Below are 21,802 nucleotides of genomic sequence, written 5' to 3'. Positions count from 1 at the left end.
ATGTCAGGTTAATTAGTTTGTAATTCTCTGTACCTTCTTTTTAAAATAGTGGGGTTACATTAGCTACCCTCTAAACCTTAGGAACTATTTTGAAATTGTTTTACAGAAACTTGAAAGATGACCAAAAAATGCATCTACTATTTCTACAGCCACTTCCTTAAGTATTCTGGGATGCAGATTATCAGGTCTTGAGGATTTAGAGTTTGTTCATCCCATCAATTTTCCCAAAACCATTTCCCTACTAATTCTGATTTCCCTTAGTTCCTCACTCTCACTAGACCTTGTGCTCCCCAACATTTTCAGGAAATTATTTGTGAAGATAGGCCAAAATATGTCTTAAATTGGACTGCCATCTATTTATTCCCCATTATAACTTACCTGTTTCCGATTGTAAGGGACCTACAGTTGTCTTCACTACTTTGTTTTCACTTCACATACCTATGAAAACTTTTACAATCATTTTTTATGCTCCCTATATATTTATTCTCACACTCTATTGTCCCTGTCTTAACCAATCCCTTTGTCCTCTTTTGCAGAAATCTGAACTGTTCCTAATCCTTGCGTCTGTTGCCTTTTATAGCCGATATCTATGCCCCTTCCTTAGATCTAATAGTAGCCCTAATTTCCCTCGTTAGCCATAGACAGGCCAACTTCCCCATTTTAGTTTTGTGTCATAAAGGAATGAACAATCGTGCCTGTTCCTCCATCTGCTCTTTAAATGGTTGCCATTGCCTGTCCACCATCGTCCCTTTAAGTAACATCCCCCAAGTTATCATAGGCACCTCTAGTTCAGTTTCCTCTATTTGGATTCAGAACCCTCGTCTCAGAGCCAACAATGACACTCTCTATATAATAAATGACAATCTCCATTTTATTGAAGAATTCAATCAGATATTGGTTACTCTTCCCGAGTGCCCTCACACAGCTAGATTGCCAATGATCCTTTTGGCATTACAGAATACCCAGTTTAGGTTGGCTGGTTCCCTAGTTGGTTTCTCAACATATTGATCCAGAAAACCATCTCATATCCACTCCAGGAATTCCTCTTCTGTACAGAAGATTTGATTTGATTTGCCCAATTTATATGCAGATTAAAGTCAGCCATAATTACAGTTGTATCTTTACTGCTTCCATCTCCAATTTCCTGTTTCATGCCTTCCCCAACATAACCACCACTGTTTAGGGGTGTATCATTTTCTGCACCTTGGTGTTTCTAAACTCTACCCACACAGTCTCCACTTCACCAGAGCTAATATCGTTCCTCACTATTGCGTTAAGTACTCCTTAACCAGCAATACTACCCCACCTCCTTCTCCTTGTCCATCATTCCTAAAATCTGAATACCCTGGATATTCAGTGCCCATACTTGGTCACCATACAGCCACATCCCCTTAATCTCAACTATACTATACCTATTTATGTCTACTTGCACAATTGATTCATCCACTTCATTGAAGGATATTATTCACTGGGAAGAAATTACAATAAAAAAAGGGAAAAAAAGGAGTGCATAACAATGTTAAAGAAATATTCCATTCCACTTGTATACACAAAATTTAAATTTTATTTTTGGGGCCTTTTTTGTTTATTTTTGTAGAATTTTGCTAACAGCAAAATAATAAAATAGAACAACAACAACTTTGTTTGGTACAACAGAAAACATGTCCACATAAGAACAAAACATAGCATATAGAGTCTTAAAGTCATAGATTTTCATCCCTTTTTTCATGCTGTTTTGCACTTTGTAAGAGGTGAGCTTGGCACAGATGTCATGGTAAATCAGTCTATCACAACTCCTTTCTTCTTAGATCCGTGTCAATTGATGCCACAGACTTGAAGGCAAAATGCTTTCAACCTTTTCCATCACAAAGTTTAATGGAGCAAACAATGTACTGAGAAACTGGAGAGAAAAAATGATAAAGGAGAGATTTTAAAATTAAATTTAGCAACCAAATGCTCAACACATGGATACAAAAATTGATCTTGAGCAACACTTATCGAAAATATTTCAGCAACTTATCTAATTTTTAAAATTATAGATTACTTTTTTATGTGTGAAGTAAAGAGCTTTCATGACTTTCCTTCAGAGTTACTGACTGCAATCTATGTCAGTGTTTCATTCTTCAGAAAACACTGCAATTCTACATTCAATGTGTCATTGAGAACCAGGCTGCAGCACCACACTTCATGATAACCTTTCTTCGAGGTAGGACCAAGAATTGTGAGCATTGGAGGCAGCAAATTTGGCTGAAGTAGCACCAAGTGAAGATGATCAGCTGTTCTGCCTGACAACCTGGTCAACCGTCTCCTTTCAGGGATAGACAATAAGTGCGGGCCTAGCCAGCAATGTCCACATTCCATGCAGGAATAATAACAAGCATCAAATAAATTGGATGTTCACTTAATTTGTTATTTATGTGACCTTGCTGTACACAAATTGGCTGCCATGTTTGCCTTCAAAAGCAAGAATGTTGGCAACACAAGAAGTGGCAAGCTGCTATTTAAATGCAAATACTTCCCCCCCCCCCCCCCCCACCTACCCTTTATCTGATGCATTACTGGATAAAAGTCAAGCAAAGTTAATCATTAATGGCCAGTTGTAGCATCTTCACAGTCCAATCCATGCAGTGTATCGTACTATTTCAGGTCACAAATCAAGTTCATAACATCACAGGTCAAAGGATCAGATGTAACTGTTAATTTGTAATTACTATTCTACTTGTTGTTCTACAGTAATATTAGAACTGAATACTGAATCCAACTATCGGAACACAATGTCTCACATTTACAGCTCCAACAGAACTCCAAGCTGGTCCAGACCCACCAGACCTTGGTTTCAGACCAAACATCACTGGGAAAACTGAAGAGAAATAAAGTGTGAACATCAAGGAAAAAGTACAACATGAGGTGAATAAGTGTGTGGGAGTGGGCCCATATTTGTAGATGTACTCTTTAATATAACAATACCTATAAGGTGTGAATCTTCCTCTTCCCCATTGTGCACAGATTTCTGTTATGCCCATATTCTGGCATGATGCCAAGAGGAGCAGCAGCCACATCAATGGGTATACCGTGAAAACTTGGCAAGTAAACACAATTACTCCTGCAGGCCTGAGAGTGACAGTGCTTCCTAAGGACCACTGGCCATAATCATCCAAACAGCTCTCCCCTGCCCGATTGTCCACACAGGTCGGGAAATAGAAAAACTTTCATAAGGAGTTGGAACACATTACCAAAAATCCATTTTCACCTGATCTTGTAGGTTTGGCCCTCTGTGAGGCAAAAACCCAGGAAAATGATGTGGGGTGTAGTTTGACATCAGTTCCATGTGAGTGATTTTTGATTTAAATGTTCCCATCTGCTTCTTACGGAAACATTCCACCCAAGCCAGACTTAGTGCTGGAAATGTGTATGAAGTGCAGAAGAGGACGAGGATCAGCATAATGGCTCTGTCCACTTTATTCTCTGCTTCACACTGGGGAAACCCACATTATGCATATAGAAAGCACACCAGAAAATTGGCTCCACATATTTCACTGAACTCTGCTCAGTAAATAAGAACAATGCTTGGAACTAAGTCAGGCAGGTATATATCAGATTTGTGAGCAAATTCTAGCAAATTAATCATCATTGAGACACCAAAGTGTGAATAAGATATGAAAGTGTAAAATGCTCACTTATTCAAAGCAACTGTTGTTCCCTTGCACGACATGCAGGCTGAAAGCTTTTTCAGATCCCATTCAAGTCTATAAGATTATCAGATAATTGCTGGACCAACAGTCTTGCTGCTTTATGCAGCCTTGGGCCAATGTTGACATTCACTCCTCTGCTACTCTGCACAGCTAAGCAAACCCATTTTAAAAGCAGATGCTAAATGACACATTGCGTTAGCATCATTTATTTGTAATGCCTTCACAAAATGTAGCAAGCTGAATATAATCAAATGCAAAATGTTGACAAGGATGTATTTTAGTATTGAAGATAAATGAAGAGCTTTTATTTTCAAAACGAGATCCACACATTGCAGCAGTGAGGTGGAAACCAATACAACATTTAAGATTTAGATGAACATTTGATTTGCGGCAGCATGCATGGCGATGGGTCAAGTGGTGGAAAATGGGATTAGAGTAAATAGAGACTTGATGACTGGCTTGGACATAGAGCTGTAGAGATATACAGCACAGAAGCAGACCCTTCAGTCCAACTCACCCATACCGACCAGAGATCCTAAATTAATCTAGTTCCATTTGCCAGTACTTGGCCCATATCCCTCTAATCTCTTCCTATTCACATACCTATCCAGATGCCTTTTGAATGTTGTAATTGTACCAGCCTCCACCATTTCCTCTGGCAGCTCATTCCATACATGCACCACCCTCTCTGTGAAAAAGTTGCCCCTTAGGGCCATTTTAAATGTTTCCTCTCTCACCTTAACCTATGCCCTCTAGTTCTGGACTCCTCCATCCCAGGAAAAAGACCTTGAAAAGTTTATCCTATCAATGCCCCTCATGATTTTATAATCCTGTATAAGGTCACCCCTCAGCGTCTGATGCTCCAGGGAAAATAGCCCCAGCCTATTCAGCCTCTCCCTAAAGCCCAAATTCTCCAACCCTGGCAACATCCTTGTAAGTCTTTTCTGAACCCTTTCAAGTTTCACACTGCTGAAGGGCCTCTGTGATGTAATGTCCCATGACTCCATAATGCATGTGGAAATATCTCAGTGCCTAAGATTTGGATTCAAAGCATATTTCCTAACCAATGAATTACTATATTTGCTAATTAGAACAAATGCCATTTTTTAGTACCTGGGCCACTAATGAGGACACTTCAAATATCATTATCTTTAATTTCAAAAACTCAGTTGGACTTATGGCCAGCAATATGGCATAGCTTTGTAAACAAACCCCTCAGAAACACCTTGTCTCCTTGGAATTTTACTTCTAAGTTTGAACTATCGCTTAAACGTTGGCCAAATCATTCTTAACTTCTGTAATCACAGCTTTTAATAATTTGATTCAATTTTCTACCTATAAATAAAATAAGCTTTAAATTGATTGCATGGTGTCAGAAACATGACAGCATTTTTCATCATCAATAAATTAAAACAGGCTTGAAATCAACATGGAGGGTTTCCAATTTATTAATTAATCACTCCAGTGGTTAATGTAGCCACCGACGCCAGCCAGAACTCCAGTCTTTAATCAGCGAGTCCACTGTAAAGTGTTAACACCACTCCCAGAGGTGTCCCTGAATTAAGGACTAAAACAAACCGAGTCTCAAACCAAACTACTATTCAGCAGCTTCTGCTGGAGAAATGTGACTCAGTAAATGATCAATATTCAACGTAGGCAGAGAACTTTTATTGTTCTCCTCCAACAGCTGGAAACTAAGGACATCAAGGTATAATGGAGATAGTGCAGAAAACTGATACTGTGGCAGCCCTAATCAAATTGAATGATGTAGTGGGTTGACTAGTTTACTCCTGCTCATATATTACTAAATGCAAGTAAAGTGCACCTCCCGAGCTAACCCAAATGATTAACCTATGATGACTCAGCAGCATGTTTGAATTGAAAAACTTCGCTCATTGCCAATGACTTGAATGCCATAGAACAACCATCAGCTGCAGTGAACACCGTGGATCAGCCTGTCAGATACAGCAAACATTATATAAATGCCAGGGAGAGGGCGATAATAATCTTTCTGTATTATTTTTAATTGTATGTGTTGCCACTAGTGAAAGAAAATTAATCAATTCTGGAGATGTGGTTTGTTTTACCACAAGCAGCACAATGGAGAGGGAAGTGAATGGATGGACAGGTAAAGAGGCAAAGTCACTAAACATAGTTTGTACAACTATATCACAATCAATGAATATTGTATTTTTTTTCAATTCAGCCACAGAAACATAGGAAGTCAGTGCAGTAGGTCTGGCAGGTCAGGCAGCATCCAAGGAGCAGGAGAATTGACGTTTCGGGCACGAGCCCTTTTTCAGGAAAGAAGGGCTCATGCCCGAAACGTCGATTCTCCTGCTCCTTGGATGCTGCCTGACCTGCTGCGCTTTTCCAGCAACACATTTTCATCTCTGATCTCCAGCATCTGCAGTCCTCACTTTCTCCAGTGCAGTAGGTCTGGCAACATCTGTGGAGAAAAATCAGAGTTAACGCTTTGGGTCCAGTGACCCTTCTTCAAGGTTCTGAAAAACTGCAGCTGAGATAACAGACCTCCAACAACCATAACCATGTTCTTTTGTGCCAGGTATGACTCCAACTAGTGAAGAGTTTTCCCCTTGATTCTCATTGACTCCATTTTTGTTAGGGCGCTTTGATGCCACAAGTCACTCTCATCTCATGTCAGGAATCCAGCTCTTTTGCCAAGTGGAATGCCCAGCCTCATTCGGAGTGTGGCCAGTGGAGGTTCCTGAGAGAGCTGTGTGTATGGTTTCTTATCCGATTAGGTGCCCACTGGCAGGATCACGCCACCTTGTGATGAATGGGCCCCTCGAGTTCCCTCGTTCCCCTGTTGCTTTGCCGTTGGTGCTGAGCACCAATGGCTGGAGCGATGGGGTTCAGGGCTGCATGCATATCTGGCAGACTTGTTGGTTGCTTGACTTTGTTCTCCATGGCAGAAGCAAACCTGTCCATGGAGGCAGCCAGGCACTCGTGTGCCAGGGGCAGACTAGCACAAACGGTGTTGGTGCAGTCCCTAAAGCCTTTGAGTTAAGTTGTCTAGTGCCTCCGACAAACCTGCTCCTGGGTCTGCTTGCGTATTTGTATAGTTCCTACTTGCTAATGCCATGGGTTCCTCTCCTGCCTGGGTCTAAGCAGGTGCCTGGCCTTCAGCAGTCTCCTAAGTGACAGTAACCTGGACCATTTCCTCCTTAACTGATACCAGAGACGTGGCAGTCAAGTGCTCACCAGCAGGTGCTCCAACTCTGAACTGGCTAATGCTGCCACTGAGATATCAGTCTCTGCTGCTGTAGGGTCCAGGAGACATTCTGGTCAGCCCTTCCTCGGAGAGGGTCCGAGTCTTCTTCCTCAGTGACGAAGGGAACATCGTGTGAAGTGCCCTTCTAGATTGCAGCCACTAGGGGAATATCCTGCTGGTGTCTACAGGAGAGAAAAGAAAGAATGCAGTGACCAAGAAATGGGACATTATAGTATGTTAATATGAAAGGCATAGTGGGGGCAATGGGAAGGTCGCATGACAATGAACAACACATCTTACTTCACTGCTGCCACATGGTGGTTTCCACATCCCCACAGGAGCTGTCCTAATCTTCCCTGGCGAGGGCCAGGATTGTCTCCTTATGGGGGTTGAGGAGACACACGTCAGGCTCGCCACTGTAATAGGTTCTCTAATAGGCTGTTTTAACCTTGAATACGAAAAGGGAGGGATTGAGTGAGTTTGGCCCAGCTGTTAGTACTGGTGCAGGAGGGGGAGAGCTGGTGAGGTGCCCTGAGTGAGTAAGACGACAGTATAGACACCATCCAGTTTAGTAACATGCAGGGGGAATGAGGTGGGTGAGCGCGAGTGGACGAAGATGTTGCATGAAATAGTCAAAGTGGCAGAGCACGGGGCTTGACGGGATCACGGAGAAAGAGTAAATACAAAGGAGCAGAGAGAAGATGGTGGCACTTACCCTGGGAAGAATATCACTGAGCTTCTTCCTGCAACCCTGGGCAGTTCTCCAAATGGTTGGGATTGCATTGACCCATGTGGGACCTCGTACCAGGCTTGGTCTGTTGGTATGGCCTTCAGTGATGGGTCCAGTGGGAAGAGGACACTCTTCTCTGCATCACCCCATCCTCCCTGTGGACTGTCCACAAAGTGGGTGCCAATTTCCTCTTATCGGTCATGTTCAGGACAAATGTCATAAACTGTGCAGGGCAGCCCTGGGCTGAGTATCTGTCTGTCGGTACAACTGCATTTCAAAGATGGTGTTCAGCGATGATGAGTACTTCCGCCTGCAGTTTGTCTGGGAATTGGTAATCATCAGATAAGAGGGGTATCAGAGGAGCATGGTAGATAGTTCATGATTGAGTTCTGGATGATGGCGCGAGAAACTCACTAGGCCTTGGGGAGACCAACCTTGTGTGAAGGACTTTGCCAAAACATGACAAGATTCAGCCCTATACTTCCAAATCTATTTTAAACATCCACTTCCAGTGGGCAGGGATTTAAAATGAATTTCATTGTTTCAAATGAGGGAACATTAAGGGCATTCGAAAAGCTGGCATTAAGAGTTAATAGTGACTTGAATGTGGCATCTTACTATCTTTAGTCATGTCCTGAATTTGGATAGTTAAAAACTATGCAAGAAAGAGTTGCAAAAACTGGCCTTATCTGGCACCACCACATCCATGTTGATATGGGGCATATATCCCATGATATTAGTTGGGACCTAGCAGGCATACAAAGAGCTAGAATAACTAGTTTGTATTATTGAGTCTTTAAACAGTTTTGCGGTTACGAATCAAAGCTCACACTACAGACTAAAGACGACCATGGCACACAGGAGAAAATCCTTTGATCTGAGTTTCATTGATCTTTCCAACAGCCCCTTTACATTAGGATTTTAATAAGGCTACCTTCATGTAAAAAAAAACAAAAATGAGAAAGTAACAATTAAGTAGACCTATTTTGGTGCAAATCAGGTGATTTATGTACTGTTTCAGTCCAACATCTTTTGCAGATATGGGTGACCTAACAAAACCTTGTTCCTTTCTTAGCAAAATTGATCAGAAAGATAAGGATAAGATCAAAAAGGTCTTGCACCTCAAGGACTCAAAAGTAATCCTAAATTGTTTGCCCATTCTATGTTCTTATGCCATTGATCTGAAAAGGTATTAAATCACCAGTAAGACCAGGTGCAAAAACTTCATTGAATTTAAAGAATTGAATTTAATAATATATATTATAATAAATTGTGCTATGATTTCTATGACACAGCTATCCCATTTCTCAAGCAGTCACTTTCTCACTTTGTATACTACAAAACTGCCAGATTGTAGTATACCAGCAGTAGTGGTGAGTCACAGCCATCTTTCAGTACCTATCAATGTAAACTACTACTTCAGTCACACTGCTGCCAAATCAGATCTTACCTGTCTAACTCAAAAGAGGCATTTGTGCTTGACACAGTTTAGTTCTACTGGGACCTGTGCTATCAGCCAAGGTAAGGGTCAGAGAAAGATCAAAGAACTGCGACTTTGATATGTCTACAGTAGTCACAGGGGTCCTTTAGGCACCCACACACAAACATCATCACTTTGGAGTCAAGGGAACTTCTATCATTAGACTTATTGAGTAACACAATGGACACGCACTACTCCGGACAAGAAAGTAAGAAACTATGCAACAGGGCTCAGGTGGCTCAGTGCGTTAAGGTCACAGACTTTCATGTTGTGACCTGGGTTCAGATTTTGACAAAACTTTGACATCAGAGCACAGCTGTTACCTGAGGCTGAGGACTGTCTAAAATAAATTTGTCAGCTCAAGGTTCTGTGGCTCATATGATATGCTTACCTTATTAAAATTGAAGAGCTGAATGATCCAGCGGCTCTTTGCAATGCCTCAAGTGCAATTGTTTTTCTAATCTCTTTAAAACTCTCTCTCTTAAACAGGAAATGTGGTGTAAGCACTCAACTTAACTATGTTCCGAACTGTTATTATTGCAACACTGTTGCTGACTGTCACGGAATGAAAAGTCAATTTTCTTCCCTGCTCTGCTTATCCAGCCTCAAAAATGCAAGAGTTTGTTTCTTTATTAAATGGGCCGATTGTGAATCCCTGCATCTCTCTGGGAAATAAACTGAATATCCAGGAACCATGTACCATTCTAATTTGCAATGTTTACCTGAAGTCATAACTCAACTAAGTGAGCCACTACACTGGCCATCAATGCTGGCTGGTTTTGTTCTTGTTCCATAACCAAATTATTAAAACATGGATTTCCGTATTGCTGGGATCTCAAAATAGTCTGAGACATTGTGGGATTTTAGTTTGCTATTGCAAAAGAAAATCTTGAGCAGCATTTGATGGGTGGTGTTCTCTGTCACACCACCAAAAAAGTCCAAAAGAAACTTGTGCAAGTTCCCAATCAGCCCCACATTTAAGATCAAGGTGGGTGAAAAACTGGAGCTGCCTCCAATCCCTAACTACAGAGGATGCCCCACCTTTCAGAGTTGCTGGCCATTTGATTGGCTGGCTGCTCTGGAGGCTGGTAGAATTGCACCATTTAAAAGGCAACTGGATGGGTACATGAATAGGAAGGGTTTAGATGTTTATGGGCCAAGTACTGGCAAATGGGACTAGATTAGGTTGAGATATCTGGTCGGCATGGATGAGTTGGACATAAGGGTCTGTTTCTGTGCTGTACAACTCTGCAACGCCATGATTCAGCAGCGCCTCTGCAAGGAGTGGCCACTTACTGGGAGTGTATGTAGTCCTAGCACAGAAGCCAGGAGCTAGATAGAGGAGAGTCTGGGGCTCTTGTGTGATCAAGACAAAACAATGAGTAGGAATAGGGTGAATGTTGACTATGGGCGGACGGTTTGATGTAGATCAGGAGTGAAAAGACAAAAGGGGGCTCACCTGGCACCTGTTTTCTCCTAGTGAGGATGGCGCTAGGCGGGCAGTGTACAAATTGTTCTCAGAGTTTTGTAGAGCCCGCCTGCAATCCTGCTGGTGGGGTGCTGTAAAAATCTGCCCCATACAAAAATGTTAAAATACTAAAAGACCATTCCAGTTTCAAAATAACACTACATATGTTTCTTTATGCATTTGTGCAAGAATATTCAATGATCCCTAATAAGTATTATGCACAGAATCATGGATTACAGGACCATCACAAATTCAAACAGGAGTAGGCCATTCAGCCCCTCGAGCCTGCCCCCATCATTCAACAGGTTCATGGTGGCTCATGGTTTAGATTAGATTAGATTACATTACAGTGTGGAAACAGGCCCTTCGGCCCAACAAGTCCACACCGACCCGCCGAAGCGAAACCCACCCATACCCCTACATTTACCCCTTACCTAACACTACGGGCAATTTAGTATGGCCAATTCACCTGACCCTGCACATTTTTGGATGGTGGGAGGAAACCGGAGCACCCGGAGGTTGATCCAACATTCCTCACATCCACTTTCCTGCCCTTTCTCCACAACCCTTGATTCTCTGACTGATCAAAAATCTACCTATCTTAGCCTTAAATATGTACAAGCACTCAGCTCGCACAGCCCTCTGTGGCAAGGAGTTTCAAAGACCCTCAATTCTCAGAGAGGAAAATTCTTCCTCATCTCAGTCTTAAATTGGCACCCCTTTATTCTGAAACTATGTCCTCTGGTCCTAGATATTCCCAAGAGGGGAAACATCCTCTCAGCATTTACCCTGCCAAGTTCCTTAAGAATCCTATCTATTTTGATGAAATTAGATTCCCTACCGTGTGGAAACAGGCCCTTTGGCCCAACCAGTCCACACCGACCCTCTGAAGAGTAACCCACCCAGCCCTACTTCCCTCTGACTAATGCACCTATTCCTATGGGCAATTTAGCATGGCCAATTCACCTGACCTGCACATTTTTGGATTGTGGGAGGAAACCCGGAGGAAATCCACGCAGACACGGGGAGAATGTGCAAACTCCACACAGACAGTCGCCCGAGGCTGGAATTGAACCTGGGACGTTGGTGCTGTGAGGCAGCAGTGCACTGAGCCACTGTGCCACCCCTCTCATTCTTCTAAACTCCAGTGAGTAGAGTTCCTGATCCTGAAATAGTTTATACATGCATATTTTCAACTGCGATGTTGAGAAGTCGAGTATTTTTTTAAACTGCATTGCCAAAAGATCCATTCACGAAATTTAGCTTAAAGACTATCAACTCTTAAAATATTCTTTGTATTTGCACAGAAGGTTGAATTGAAGATTGTCTGAATTATAAGTTTTCATTTTAATCTTCTGCATTCTGAATAATTATGCACCTTTTGTGATGCAAGATTCAAAGAAAACTCAATTCTCCATTTCTTTGAGTTGACAAAGCAACGTGTAGAACATTTACCTTATTCAAACAAAGAAAACCTCTAACCTGACTTTACAAAAAAAAGTGCAGAAAAACAAGTTTAAAAAAACTTTTACTTCCATTCATAGAAGCTAAGAAAATCCTTGAGAACCACATATAACATAAATTCAGCCAGGACTCTCTGCAAATATACACTCCTCTGGGAGTTCCACTTCAGAGACTTGATCGAACTCAGTGCTTCCCAAACCTTTTCCCACTTTGACCCTTATTTGAGGCTTGAAAATTGTTGCAGCCTCTCTGTGAGAACTGAGAGGTGCAGGGCAAGGGTCTGTGAAAGCTGGGAATATCTGACAGAGACGGAGTGCATTTGTTTTAATTTGGTCTGAACTCTGAAGTAGCAATGGCTGGTGCCATTTAAGGTAAGACTTAAACCTAGCCCACTATGATGGATGTATCAGCTCAAGGTTCTGTGGCTCATACGATATGCCTACATCACAGATTGTTAACATTGTTCCGTTAATAAAAAAGGGAGGAAGGGATAGACCAGGGAATTACAGGTCACTCAGTCCAGTTTTGGTGGTTCAGAATATATCTGCACTTGGAGAGACATGGATTAATCAGGGATAATGATTGGCAGGTTTGTGAGTTTTGAGAAGACTTGCAGCTCATGTTGAGGTTCAGGTTGCACGCTTGCTCACTGAGCTGGCAAATCTTCTCGAAAATCACAAACCTAGAATCCCAACAGTGTGGAAACAGGTCCTTCAATTCAACAAGTCCACACCGATCCTTCAAACAGTAACCCACCCAGACCCATTCTCCTACCCTATTCCTTTATATTTATCCCTGACTAATGCACCTAACCTACACATTCATGAACACTATGGGCAATTAAGCATGGCCAATTCACCTAGCCTGCACATCTTTGGACAGTGGGAGGAAACCAAAGCACCCAGAGGAAACCCACGCAGACACGGGGAGAATGTGCAAACTTCACACAGTCACCCGAGACTGGAATTGAACCCGGGTCCCTGGCGCTGTAAGGCAGCAGTGCTAACCACTGAGCCACTGTGCTGCCCAAACCTTCCATCTCAGTGAGCAAACTTACAAACTGAACCTTAACCAGAGCTACAAATCTTCTCAAAAATCATAATCAGCATGGATTTGTTCAGGAAGGGTTGTAACTAACAAGTTTTATCAAATCTTTTGGGACTGTAATGAGGGTAATGTACCCTAGTTTCCTAATCAACCTGCTCAGGGACGTTGTTACACATCTGGAGCAGGTGGGTCTTGAACCCGGGCTTCCCTGTCCAGGGGTAGGAACTCCTTATGCACTTGGTGTGGTCTACAAAGACTTTCACAAGCTTTTGATTAAGTTCCTCATGGAAGACTGATCAAAAAAGTAAAAATCCATGGAACTCCAGGCGAAGTAGGATGTTGGATCTAAAATTGACTGAGAAGCAGGAAACAGAGGGTGGGCTCGAGGAATGTTTCTGTGATTGGAGGTCTGTTTCCAATACAGCTCCTCAGGGCTCCAGTGCTGGAAAACCTTTGCTGTTTGTGATGTACATTAAAAACTTAAATTGTGAAGAGGAAAGTTATAAACTGCAAGAGGAAATCAACGGACTGGTCAGCCGGGCAGAGCAATGACAAATGGAACTGAGCTCTGAAAAGTATGAGGTAAAGCACCTGGGGAGGGCAAACAGGCCACAAAGGACTGCACACTATGAATGGTAGGACCCTGGAACATACTGGAGATCAGAAGAAGATCAGAAACTGAAGGGAGCACAGCAGGTAGATAAGATGGTTAAGAAGGCATCTGGGATATGTATTAGCCAAGGCAAAAATACCACAGCAGGGAGAATATGCTGGAAGTGTATTATGCTTAGGCTAGAACTGGAGTACTACATACAATTCTGGTCACTGCAATATAGGAAGGATGGGACTAGATTAGCAAAGGTGCAGAGGAGATTTACTAGGATGCTGCCTGGGCTGGAGGTCTGAGCTGTGAGGAAAGATTGGATAGATTATATTTGTTTTCCGTGGAGCAGTGAAGGTTGAGAGGGGATAGAGATGTATGAAGCTATGAGAGACATAGACAGGTGGACAGGAAGGCACTTTTTCATAAGTAGTGGGGTCAATAACCAGAGGACATATAGATTAAAGGCATTAGGACAGTTGACAGTTGAGGAGACGTATTTTACTCAGAGGGTGGTAGGAGACTCCCTGAAAGGGTAGCTGAGTTAGAAAGTTTTGCAACATTTAAACAATATCGAGATATTCACTTGCATTGCCATAGCCTTCAGGGTTAAGGGCCAAAAGCTGGAAATTGGAATAGATGTGGGCAGATCTTTATTCACCAATGTGGAGATGATAGGCTGAATGGACTCCTTCTGAATCGTAACTGTCTATAAGTAAATGCAGCAAAATGTGAAATGCAAGGAAGTTCACAACAACAGCATCTACAACAATCTGCATTTAAATTATGCATTTAATGTAATAAAATGGCTCAAAGTGCATTACTGAACTTTATTAAAGCAACACTGAGATTAGAACAGATGAGTTAAAGCTTGGTCAAAGAGGTACACCCCTGGAGTGTTTTAGAGGTACATATGAAGGCAAAGAGGATTTGGGCTGGAATTCCAGAAAATAAACTGGAGGGAGCTATGTTTCGATTAGAGTCATAGAGATGTACAGCATGAAAACAGACCCTTCAGTCCAACCCGTCCATGCCGACCAGATATCCCAACCCAATCTAGTCCCACCTGCCAGCACCCGGCCCATATCCCTCAAAACCCTTCCTATTCATATACCCATTCAAATGCCTCTTAAATGTTGCAATTGTACCAGCCTCCACCACATCCTCTGGCAGCTCATTCCATACACATACCACCCTGCATGTGAAAAGTTTGCCCCTTTTATATCTTTCCTCTTTCACCTTAAACCTATGCCCTCTAGTTCTGGACTCCCCAACTCCAGGGAAAAGACTTTGACTATTTACCCTATCCATGCCCCTCATAATTTTGTACACCTCTATAAGGTCACCCCTCAGCCTCTGACGCTCCAGGGAAAACAGCCCCAGCCTGTTCAGCCTCTCCCTATAGCTCAAATCCTCCAACCCTGGCAACATCCTTGTAAATCTTTTCTGAACCCTTTCAAGTTTCACAACATCTTTCCGATAGGAAGGAGACCAGAATTGCATGCAATATTCTAACAGTGGCTTAACCGATGTCCCGTACAGCCGCAACATGACCTCCTGTATTCAATACTCTGACCAACAAAGGAAAGCATACCAAACGCCTTCTTCACTATCCTATCTACCTGCAACTCCACTTTCAAGGAGCTATGAACCTGCATTCCAAGGTCTCTGTTCAGCAACACTCCCTAGGACCTTACCATTAAGTATATAAGTCCTGCTAAGATTTGCTTTCCCAAAATGCAGCAACTCGCATTTATCTGAATTAAACTCCATCCGCCACTTCTCAGCCCATGGGCCCATCTGGTCAAGTTCCTGTTGTAATCTGAGGTAACCCTCTTCGCTGTCCACTACACCTCCAATTTTGGTGTCATCTGCAAACTTACTAACTGTACCTCTCATGCCCGTATTCAAATCATTTATGTAAATGACAAAAAGTAGAGGGCCCAGCACCGATCCTTGTGGGACTCCACTGGTCACAGGCCTTCAGTCTGAAAAAAACTACCCTCCACCACCACCCTCTGTCTTCGATCTTTGAGCCAGTTCTGTATTCTCCCTATATTCCGTGATATCTAACCTTGTTAATCAGTCTCCCATGGGGAACCTTGTCAAATGCCTTACTGAAGTCCGTATAGATCACATCTATCGCTCTGCCCGCATCAATGTATTCAAACTGGTCATGAGCCCAGAATTGAGAAAGTGCAGAGATCTCAGAGGTTTGTCGACCTAAAGGAAGGAAATAGGTAAGGGAATGGAAAGTAATAAATCAGAACTTTAAAATTAGGGTCTTGCAAGATCAGAATGGGAATTGAGAAGCTACGTAAGATATCGAGGTCAATAAGATGGCTATGTATGTAGGGAGGGGAGTTTATACAGTGAGAATTTACAGGAGAGCAGTGAACTCACAGAGGAGGGAGAGCATGCTTAGTGAGATGGATTTTCAAATCATTAGTAGAAGAAGGTGAGATTCTCAAAGTGGCTGATGCTCCAGACTGCAGTAAGGCAGGCAAAAGTATAATTTGATAATAACATCCACATTGTTAGTGCTCTGGTTTAGCAGGGCAATGTATGGAAAGTATAACCAGAATTATCCCATCATACACAATAACTTCAGGGATGGGAAGGGCCTTTTGAGTGGACAGATATTCTGGAGGGTAAAGCAAGGAGGATAGGATCCTCTCACAGAATCCACAGGGTCAGCATCATCAGAGGAGAGGGAAATGGGAAAGATATTGGCCAGATTAGGCCCCAGGGAGAAAAGGTCAGGAAAGGTGAGTAATGGGGTAGTTAGGTTACCACTGAAAAGTGACAGCGATGATGGGTCCTTCAGAGAATGACAAAAGAGGCATACAGCAAAGTGGTTGGCTTATCTGTGAGGAAGTCAAGCTTGTGTCAATGGCAGTAGAGTTGATTAAGGGTTTGAGGAGTGTTGAAGGGTTAGGGTAGGGCTTTGGGTGGCCTGACCATCAACAACAGCTAAGAATATATTACATGTTTATTTCAATTGGTGTTTGTGTTCACAATTTGGTTAGGGCATTTGCCTACCATACAACAGGGATTAGACTTCAAACCACTTTGTTAGTTCATAGCTGTTTTGTAGAACCCTGAGTTAATGAAAAATGCAATATATATATAATACGCTGTTTCTTTATTTCAATAGAACAGGAAAAGGCAATCAAAATAACAAATACAATCCTGCACTGTATTCCCAAAGTAATCTTAGAAAAATAGGCAAAAATGACTTCCCAGACAGAAGGATAAAGTGAGGCTGATGCTGGAGATCAGAGTCAAAGAGTGTGGTGCTGGTAAAGCACAGCTGGTTAGGCAGCTTCTGAGGAGCAGGACAGTTGATGTTTTGGGCATAAACTCTTCATCAGGAATGATGAAGAGCTTATGCCCGAAATGTCCACTCTCCTGCTCCTCGGATGCTGCCTGACCAGCTGTGCTTTTCCAGCACCACAGTCTTTGTTCCCAGACAGCAGAGTCAAGTTTGGGGAGCTGATGGACCTACTTTTACACCTAGTTTTACAATATGAAAAGAACGACTGCACAAACACAAGGATAACATTCTTAAGCAGTTCAGGAGCTCAGTGTATGAGCATCATAACCGACTTGAAAAGATACTTACGGCTTTTGCAAAGACTCCCATGAGTTCTGGAAACTGATGTGTGAGAAGAGCCAACATGGCAGTGAAAGAGCACAGGCCGGCTGTGAAGAGGATGAAGAATGGAAGCTCCTTCTTGGGATACACTGAAACTTCATGAAACGCTGGATATGAACACATGGTATCAGATAGGCAGAAAGAAAGAAACAGACAGAAATAAAATGAAATGAGACAAAAACAAACAAGTACTCAGGAACAATGGGAAACATGAAGGTTCAAAGAAAGTCAGAAATAAACATGTAACAAGACAGAAACAGAGAGAAAGACAGAAAGGATGATGGATATAAAAATACATATTTACTAAATATTTTCACATGCAGCATACTGTTGTAGAATCATTAAATATAAACAGAAAGGGCTGGAGAAACTCAGCATCCGTGGAGAAAGAAACAAAGTTAATGTTTTATCAGTATGACTTCATCTGAATCCTTCCTGTTTTAAGTTAGTCTTTTTAAATAAAGAGATAAATAAATTATCGCCTTTGGATCCAGACCATGAATCAAATACAATTCAAAAGAAAAAGATCAGGATAACTATACTAATAACATTCAAAAAGGGATGTTAATGAGGGTATGGAAGATTCATAGAGTCATACAACATGGAAACAGGCTCTTCAGTCCAACTCATCATGCCGACCAGGTTTCTCAAACTAAAATAGTCTCATTTGTCTGTTTTTGGCCCATATCCCCCAAACCTTTCCTATTCATTTACCTGTCCAAATGTTTTTTTAAATGTTGCAATTGTACCCACACCTACCATTTCCTCTGGCAGTTCATTCCACATAAATGCCACCCTCTCACTTTAAGTCTATGCTCTCTAATTTTGGATTCACCTACCTTAGGGAAAAGACCCTGGCAATTCACCTTCACTATGCCTTTCATGATTTTATAAACCTCTCTCAGGTCACCACTCAATTTCCTAAGCTCAAGTATGGAAAATAGTCCCAGCTTATCCATCTTTCTTTAAATCTCAAACCCCCCCAGTCCTGGTAAATTCTCTCTGCACCCTTTCCAGTCTAATAACATCTTTCCTGTAGCAGGTTGATCAGAACTGCATTCCTAAAGTGACCTCACCAATGTCCTGATTGGTTTAGCAGTTGTATTGCTGGACTAGTAATTCAAGTCTGGAAACATAAGCTACCACCACAAATACAGTTGACTCTTAAATGCCCCTGAAATGGCTTAGTAAGCCACTCAGTTTTACTCAAGATGGGACTGTGTCAGCATATTCTCAACAGCAATTAATGGTGGGCAATAAAATCTGGATTTACTGCTGATCCCATATGCTCTGACTGGTAAAAAGATGAAGAGGAAATAAGTGAAATGATTAGGTGGAATGATGAAGAAATGAAGAGACTTTGGAACATGGTGGAACTATGGTGCTGAGATGTTGCTTGGTGCAGATACCTAGTGATGAAGATGGTGGTGGCATCTTCTAGCATTCAGCACCTTTCATTTACAGAGTGTCTAAAGGCACTTTCATAAAGGTACAGAAAAAAGCAAGGGCATGATTATCAGACTAGGTTGACAGGATGACTTTATTTAATTTTAAACAGGAAGAGGTAGAGCAGATTAGGAATGAATTGCAAGTGTGAGATGTTACTGGGCATCCATATTCTGCCCCAAATGATGGGATGGAGGGATAAGGAATGTATAAAAAGCCAGATTTGGAGCCTTACATTGTTGAGTTGAGCTGAAGGAAACTGCAGGAGAGGTTGGAACAAAGCCATGCAGAATTCAGAGAAGGTGGTAGAGATTTGAAACCTAATGCATTGGGAGAACATAGAATGCAGGAGGCGGCCATTCGGCCCATGTGCCTACTCTAGCTCTTTGAACTATTCAACTAGTTGTACTGCCATGCTTTTTCCCTATTGTCCTGCAATTTTCTCCCTTTCAAGTATTTATCTCATTTTGATAGCCACTGGATAGGGAGATGTTTTAGCTTTGTGAAAAGAGGTGATGGATAAATGGCCCAAAATAAATTAGGGAAAAATGGGAATATTTGATGAGGATATTGAAAGACTACAGGTGGACATGAATAGTGAATGATTAGAGAGGTGACTGGTACAAAAAACGCAGAAGCTATGAGACAAAGAACAAAGAAAATTACAGCAGAAGAACAGGCCCTTTGGCCCTCCAAGCCTGCACTGATCCCGATCCTCTATCTAATCCTTTCGCCTATTTTCTAAGGATCTGTATCCCTCTGCTCCTTGCCCATTCACATATCTGTCTAGATACATCTTAAATGACACTATTGTTGCTGCCTCTATCACCTACATTGGTAATGTGTTCCAGGCACACCCACCACCCACTGCGTAAAGAACTTCCCATGCATATCTCCCTTAAACTTTTCCCCTCTCACTTTGAACTCATGACCCCCAGTAATCGGGTTCCCCACTCTGGGAAAAAGGTTTCTTGCTATCCAACCTATCGATACCTCTCATGATTTTGTAGACCTCAATCAGACCCCCCCTCAACCTCCGTCTTTCTAAAGAAAATAATCCTAATCTACTCAACCTCTCTTCATAGTTAGCACCCTCTATACCAGGCAACATCCTGGTGAACCTCCTCTGCATCCTGTCCAAAAGCATCCACATCCTTTTGGTTATGTAAAAACCAGAACTGTATGCAGTATTACAAATATGGCCAAACCAAAGTCTTATACAACTGTAACATGACCTGCCAACTCTTGTACTCAATACCCCATCGACTGCACAAAGTATAAACAAAACAGGGGAAGGAAATACAAAATCTTAAAATTTTACATGAATTTAAAAGCCAAAGTAAACTTGATGTGTAGGCACACATGACATTAAGGCAGGAGTGGGTACTGCAGATGCTGGAGATTAGAGTCAAAACTAGAGTGGTGCTGGAAAAGCATAGCAGGTCAGGCAGCATCCAAGGAGCAGGAAATGTCGACATTTCGGGCAAAAGACCTTCATCAGGAATGAGGCTGGGAGCCACAGGGGTGGAAAGATAAATGGGGGGGGCTGGGGGGAAGGTATCTGAGAGTGCAATCGGTGGATGGGGGTGGGGGTGAAGGTGGGAGAAGGAAGAGAGGAGGGTGGAGTGAATAGGTGGGAAGGAAGATTGAAAGGTGGGACTGGTCATGAGGACGGTGCTGAGCTGGAAGGTTGGAACTGGGGTAAGGTGGGGGGAGGGGAGGTAAGGAAAATGGTGAAGTCCACATTGGAAGAGGCCCCCCAGAACGCCAAGGGGAACACCACTTCTGTAAATGACTCCACCCCCATTCCCCCTACCAGCAAGCCCACTCCAATTACAGTCTCCACCTCCACTCCCAGTTCCACACCCACACCAGGTCCAAGCTCCCAGTCCTGAAGAGTTTACACCATTCCCCAGACCTCCCCCTCACTGAGGATGAATGATCAGTCCTCAGCAAAGGCCTTACCTTAATCCCTCTCTGTTCATGTATCAACAAATTCAATACTTGCCATGACGTCGAATTCTTCCTCCGCTGCCTCCGCCTCCAAGCTTACTTTTTTCATCAAGATTCCCACCCACCCTCCAAGGACCCCTCTGCCCACCTCCAACACACTTGGACAACCTGTGCCGATCTATTACCTGCCCTCGACCTCTTTGTTTCCAACTGCGGCCAAGACATTGACCGCCTCAACCTGTCCACGCCCCCGTCCCCCACTCCAACCTCACTCGCACAATGTGCAACCCACCACTCCCTCTGCTCCAACCCCAACCTCACTACCAAACCAGCAGACAAAGGGGGTGCAGTGGTAGTTTGGCGCACTGACTTCTAAACCGCTGAAGCCAGGCGCCAACTCGAAGGCACCTACTCCTACCGCCCCCTCAACCAGGAACTCAACCCCCTCATTACCAAACCTTCATCTCCCAGACTATACACAACCTCATCACTTTTGGGGATCTCCCACCCACAGCTTCCAACCACATAGTCCCGGAACCCCGCATTGCCTGATCCTACCTCCTACCCAAGATCCACAAGCCTGACAACTCTGGCCGATCCATCGTCTCAGCCTGCTCCTGCCCCACTGAATTCATCTCCACCTACCTCGATATTGTCCTATCCCCCCTAGTCCAGGAACTCCCCACATATGTTTGAGATACTACCCACACCCTCCACCTCCTCCAAGACTTCCGTTTCCCCGGACCCCAACGCCTCATCTTCACCATGGACATCCAGTCCCTCCACATCTCCATGAGCCATGACCAGGACCTCCAAGCCCTCCATTTCTTCCTCTCCCGAAGTCCCCACCAGTACCCCTCCACTGACACTCATGCATTTGGCTGAACTGGTCCTCATCCTCAACAATTTCTCCTTCGAATCCTCACACTTACTCCAGATGAAAGGGGTAGCCATGGGCATCCGCATGGGCCCCAGCTATGCGTTTCTCTTCGTCGGCTACGTAGTTACACCGGCACCACTCCCCTCCT

The 21,802-nt window shown here is 43.0% G+C and overlaps 1 protein-coding gene across 10 annotated transcripts in view; it reads right to left on the bottom strand.

Moving 5' to 3' along the window:
* Window positions 1-1,552: 1,552 nt before the first annotated feature.
* The window catches only part of LOC122559687 (suppressor of tumorigenicity 7 protein homolog), a 202,549-nt gene continuing 182,299 nt past the window's right edge, over window positions 1,553-21,802 (bottom strand). For 4 of the 10 annotated variants that reach the window (XM_043709578.1, XM_043709582.1, XM_043709579.1 and 1 more), the window contains 2 exons: window positions 17,343-17,482; window positions 1,553-1,900 (listed from right to left, as the gene is read on the bottom strand). In XM_043709578.1, coding sequence (XP_043565513.1) covers window positions 1,805-1,900; window positions 17,343-17,482 — 236 coding nt within the window. In that variant the 3' untranslated portion in view covers window positions 1,553-1,804. Of the gene's footprint in view, window positions 1,901-7,149; window positions 7,979-10,596; window positions 10,708-14,067; window positions 14,427-17,342; window positions 17,483-21,802 lie in introns of those variants that run through there. The other 6 variants (XM_043709572.1, XM_043709573.1, XM_043709581.1 and 3 more) reach the window with 6 other exon arrangements.

Source organism: Chiloscyllium plagiosum, chromosome 19 (genome assembly GCF_004010195.1).
Source record: "Chiloscyllium plagiosum isolate BGI_BamShark_2017 chromosome 19, ASM401019v2, whole genome shotgun sequence".
Classification (NCBI taxonomy): Eukaryota; Metazoa; Chordata; class Chondrichthyes; order Orectolobiformes; family Hemiscylliidae; genus Chiloscyllium; species Chiloscyllium plagiosum.
Note: the sequence above shows the minus strand (reverse complement) of the source record. Positions and strands in the feature narration are given on the sequence as shown.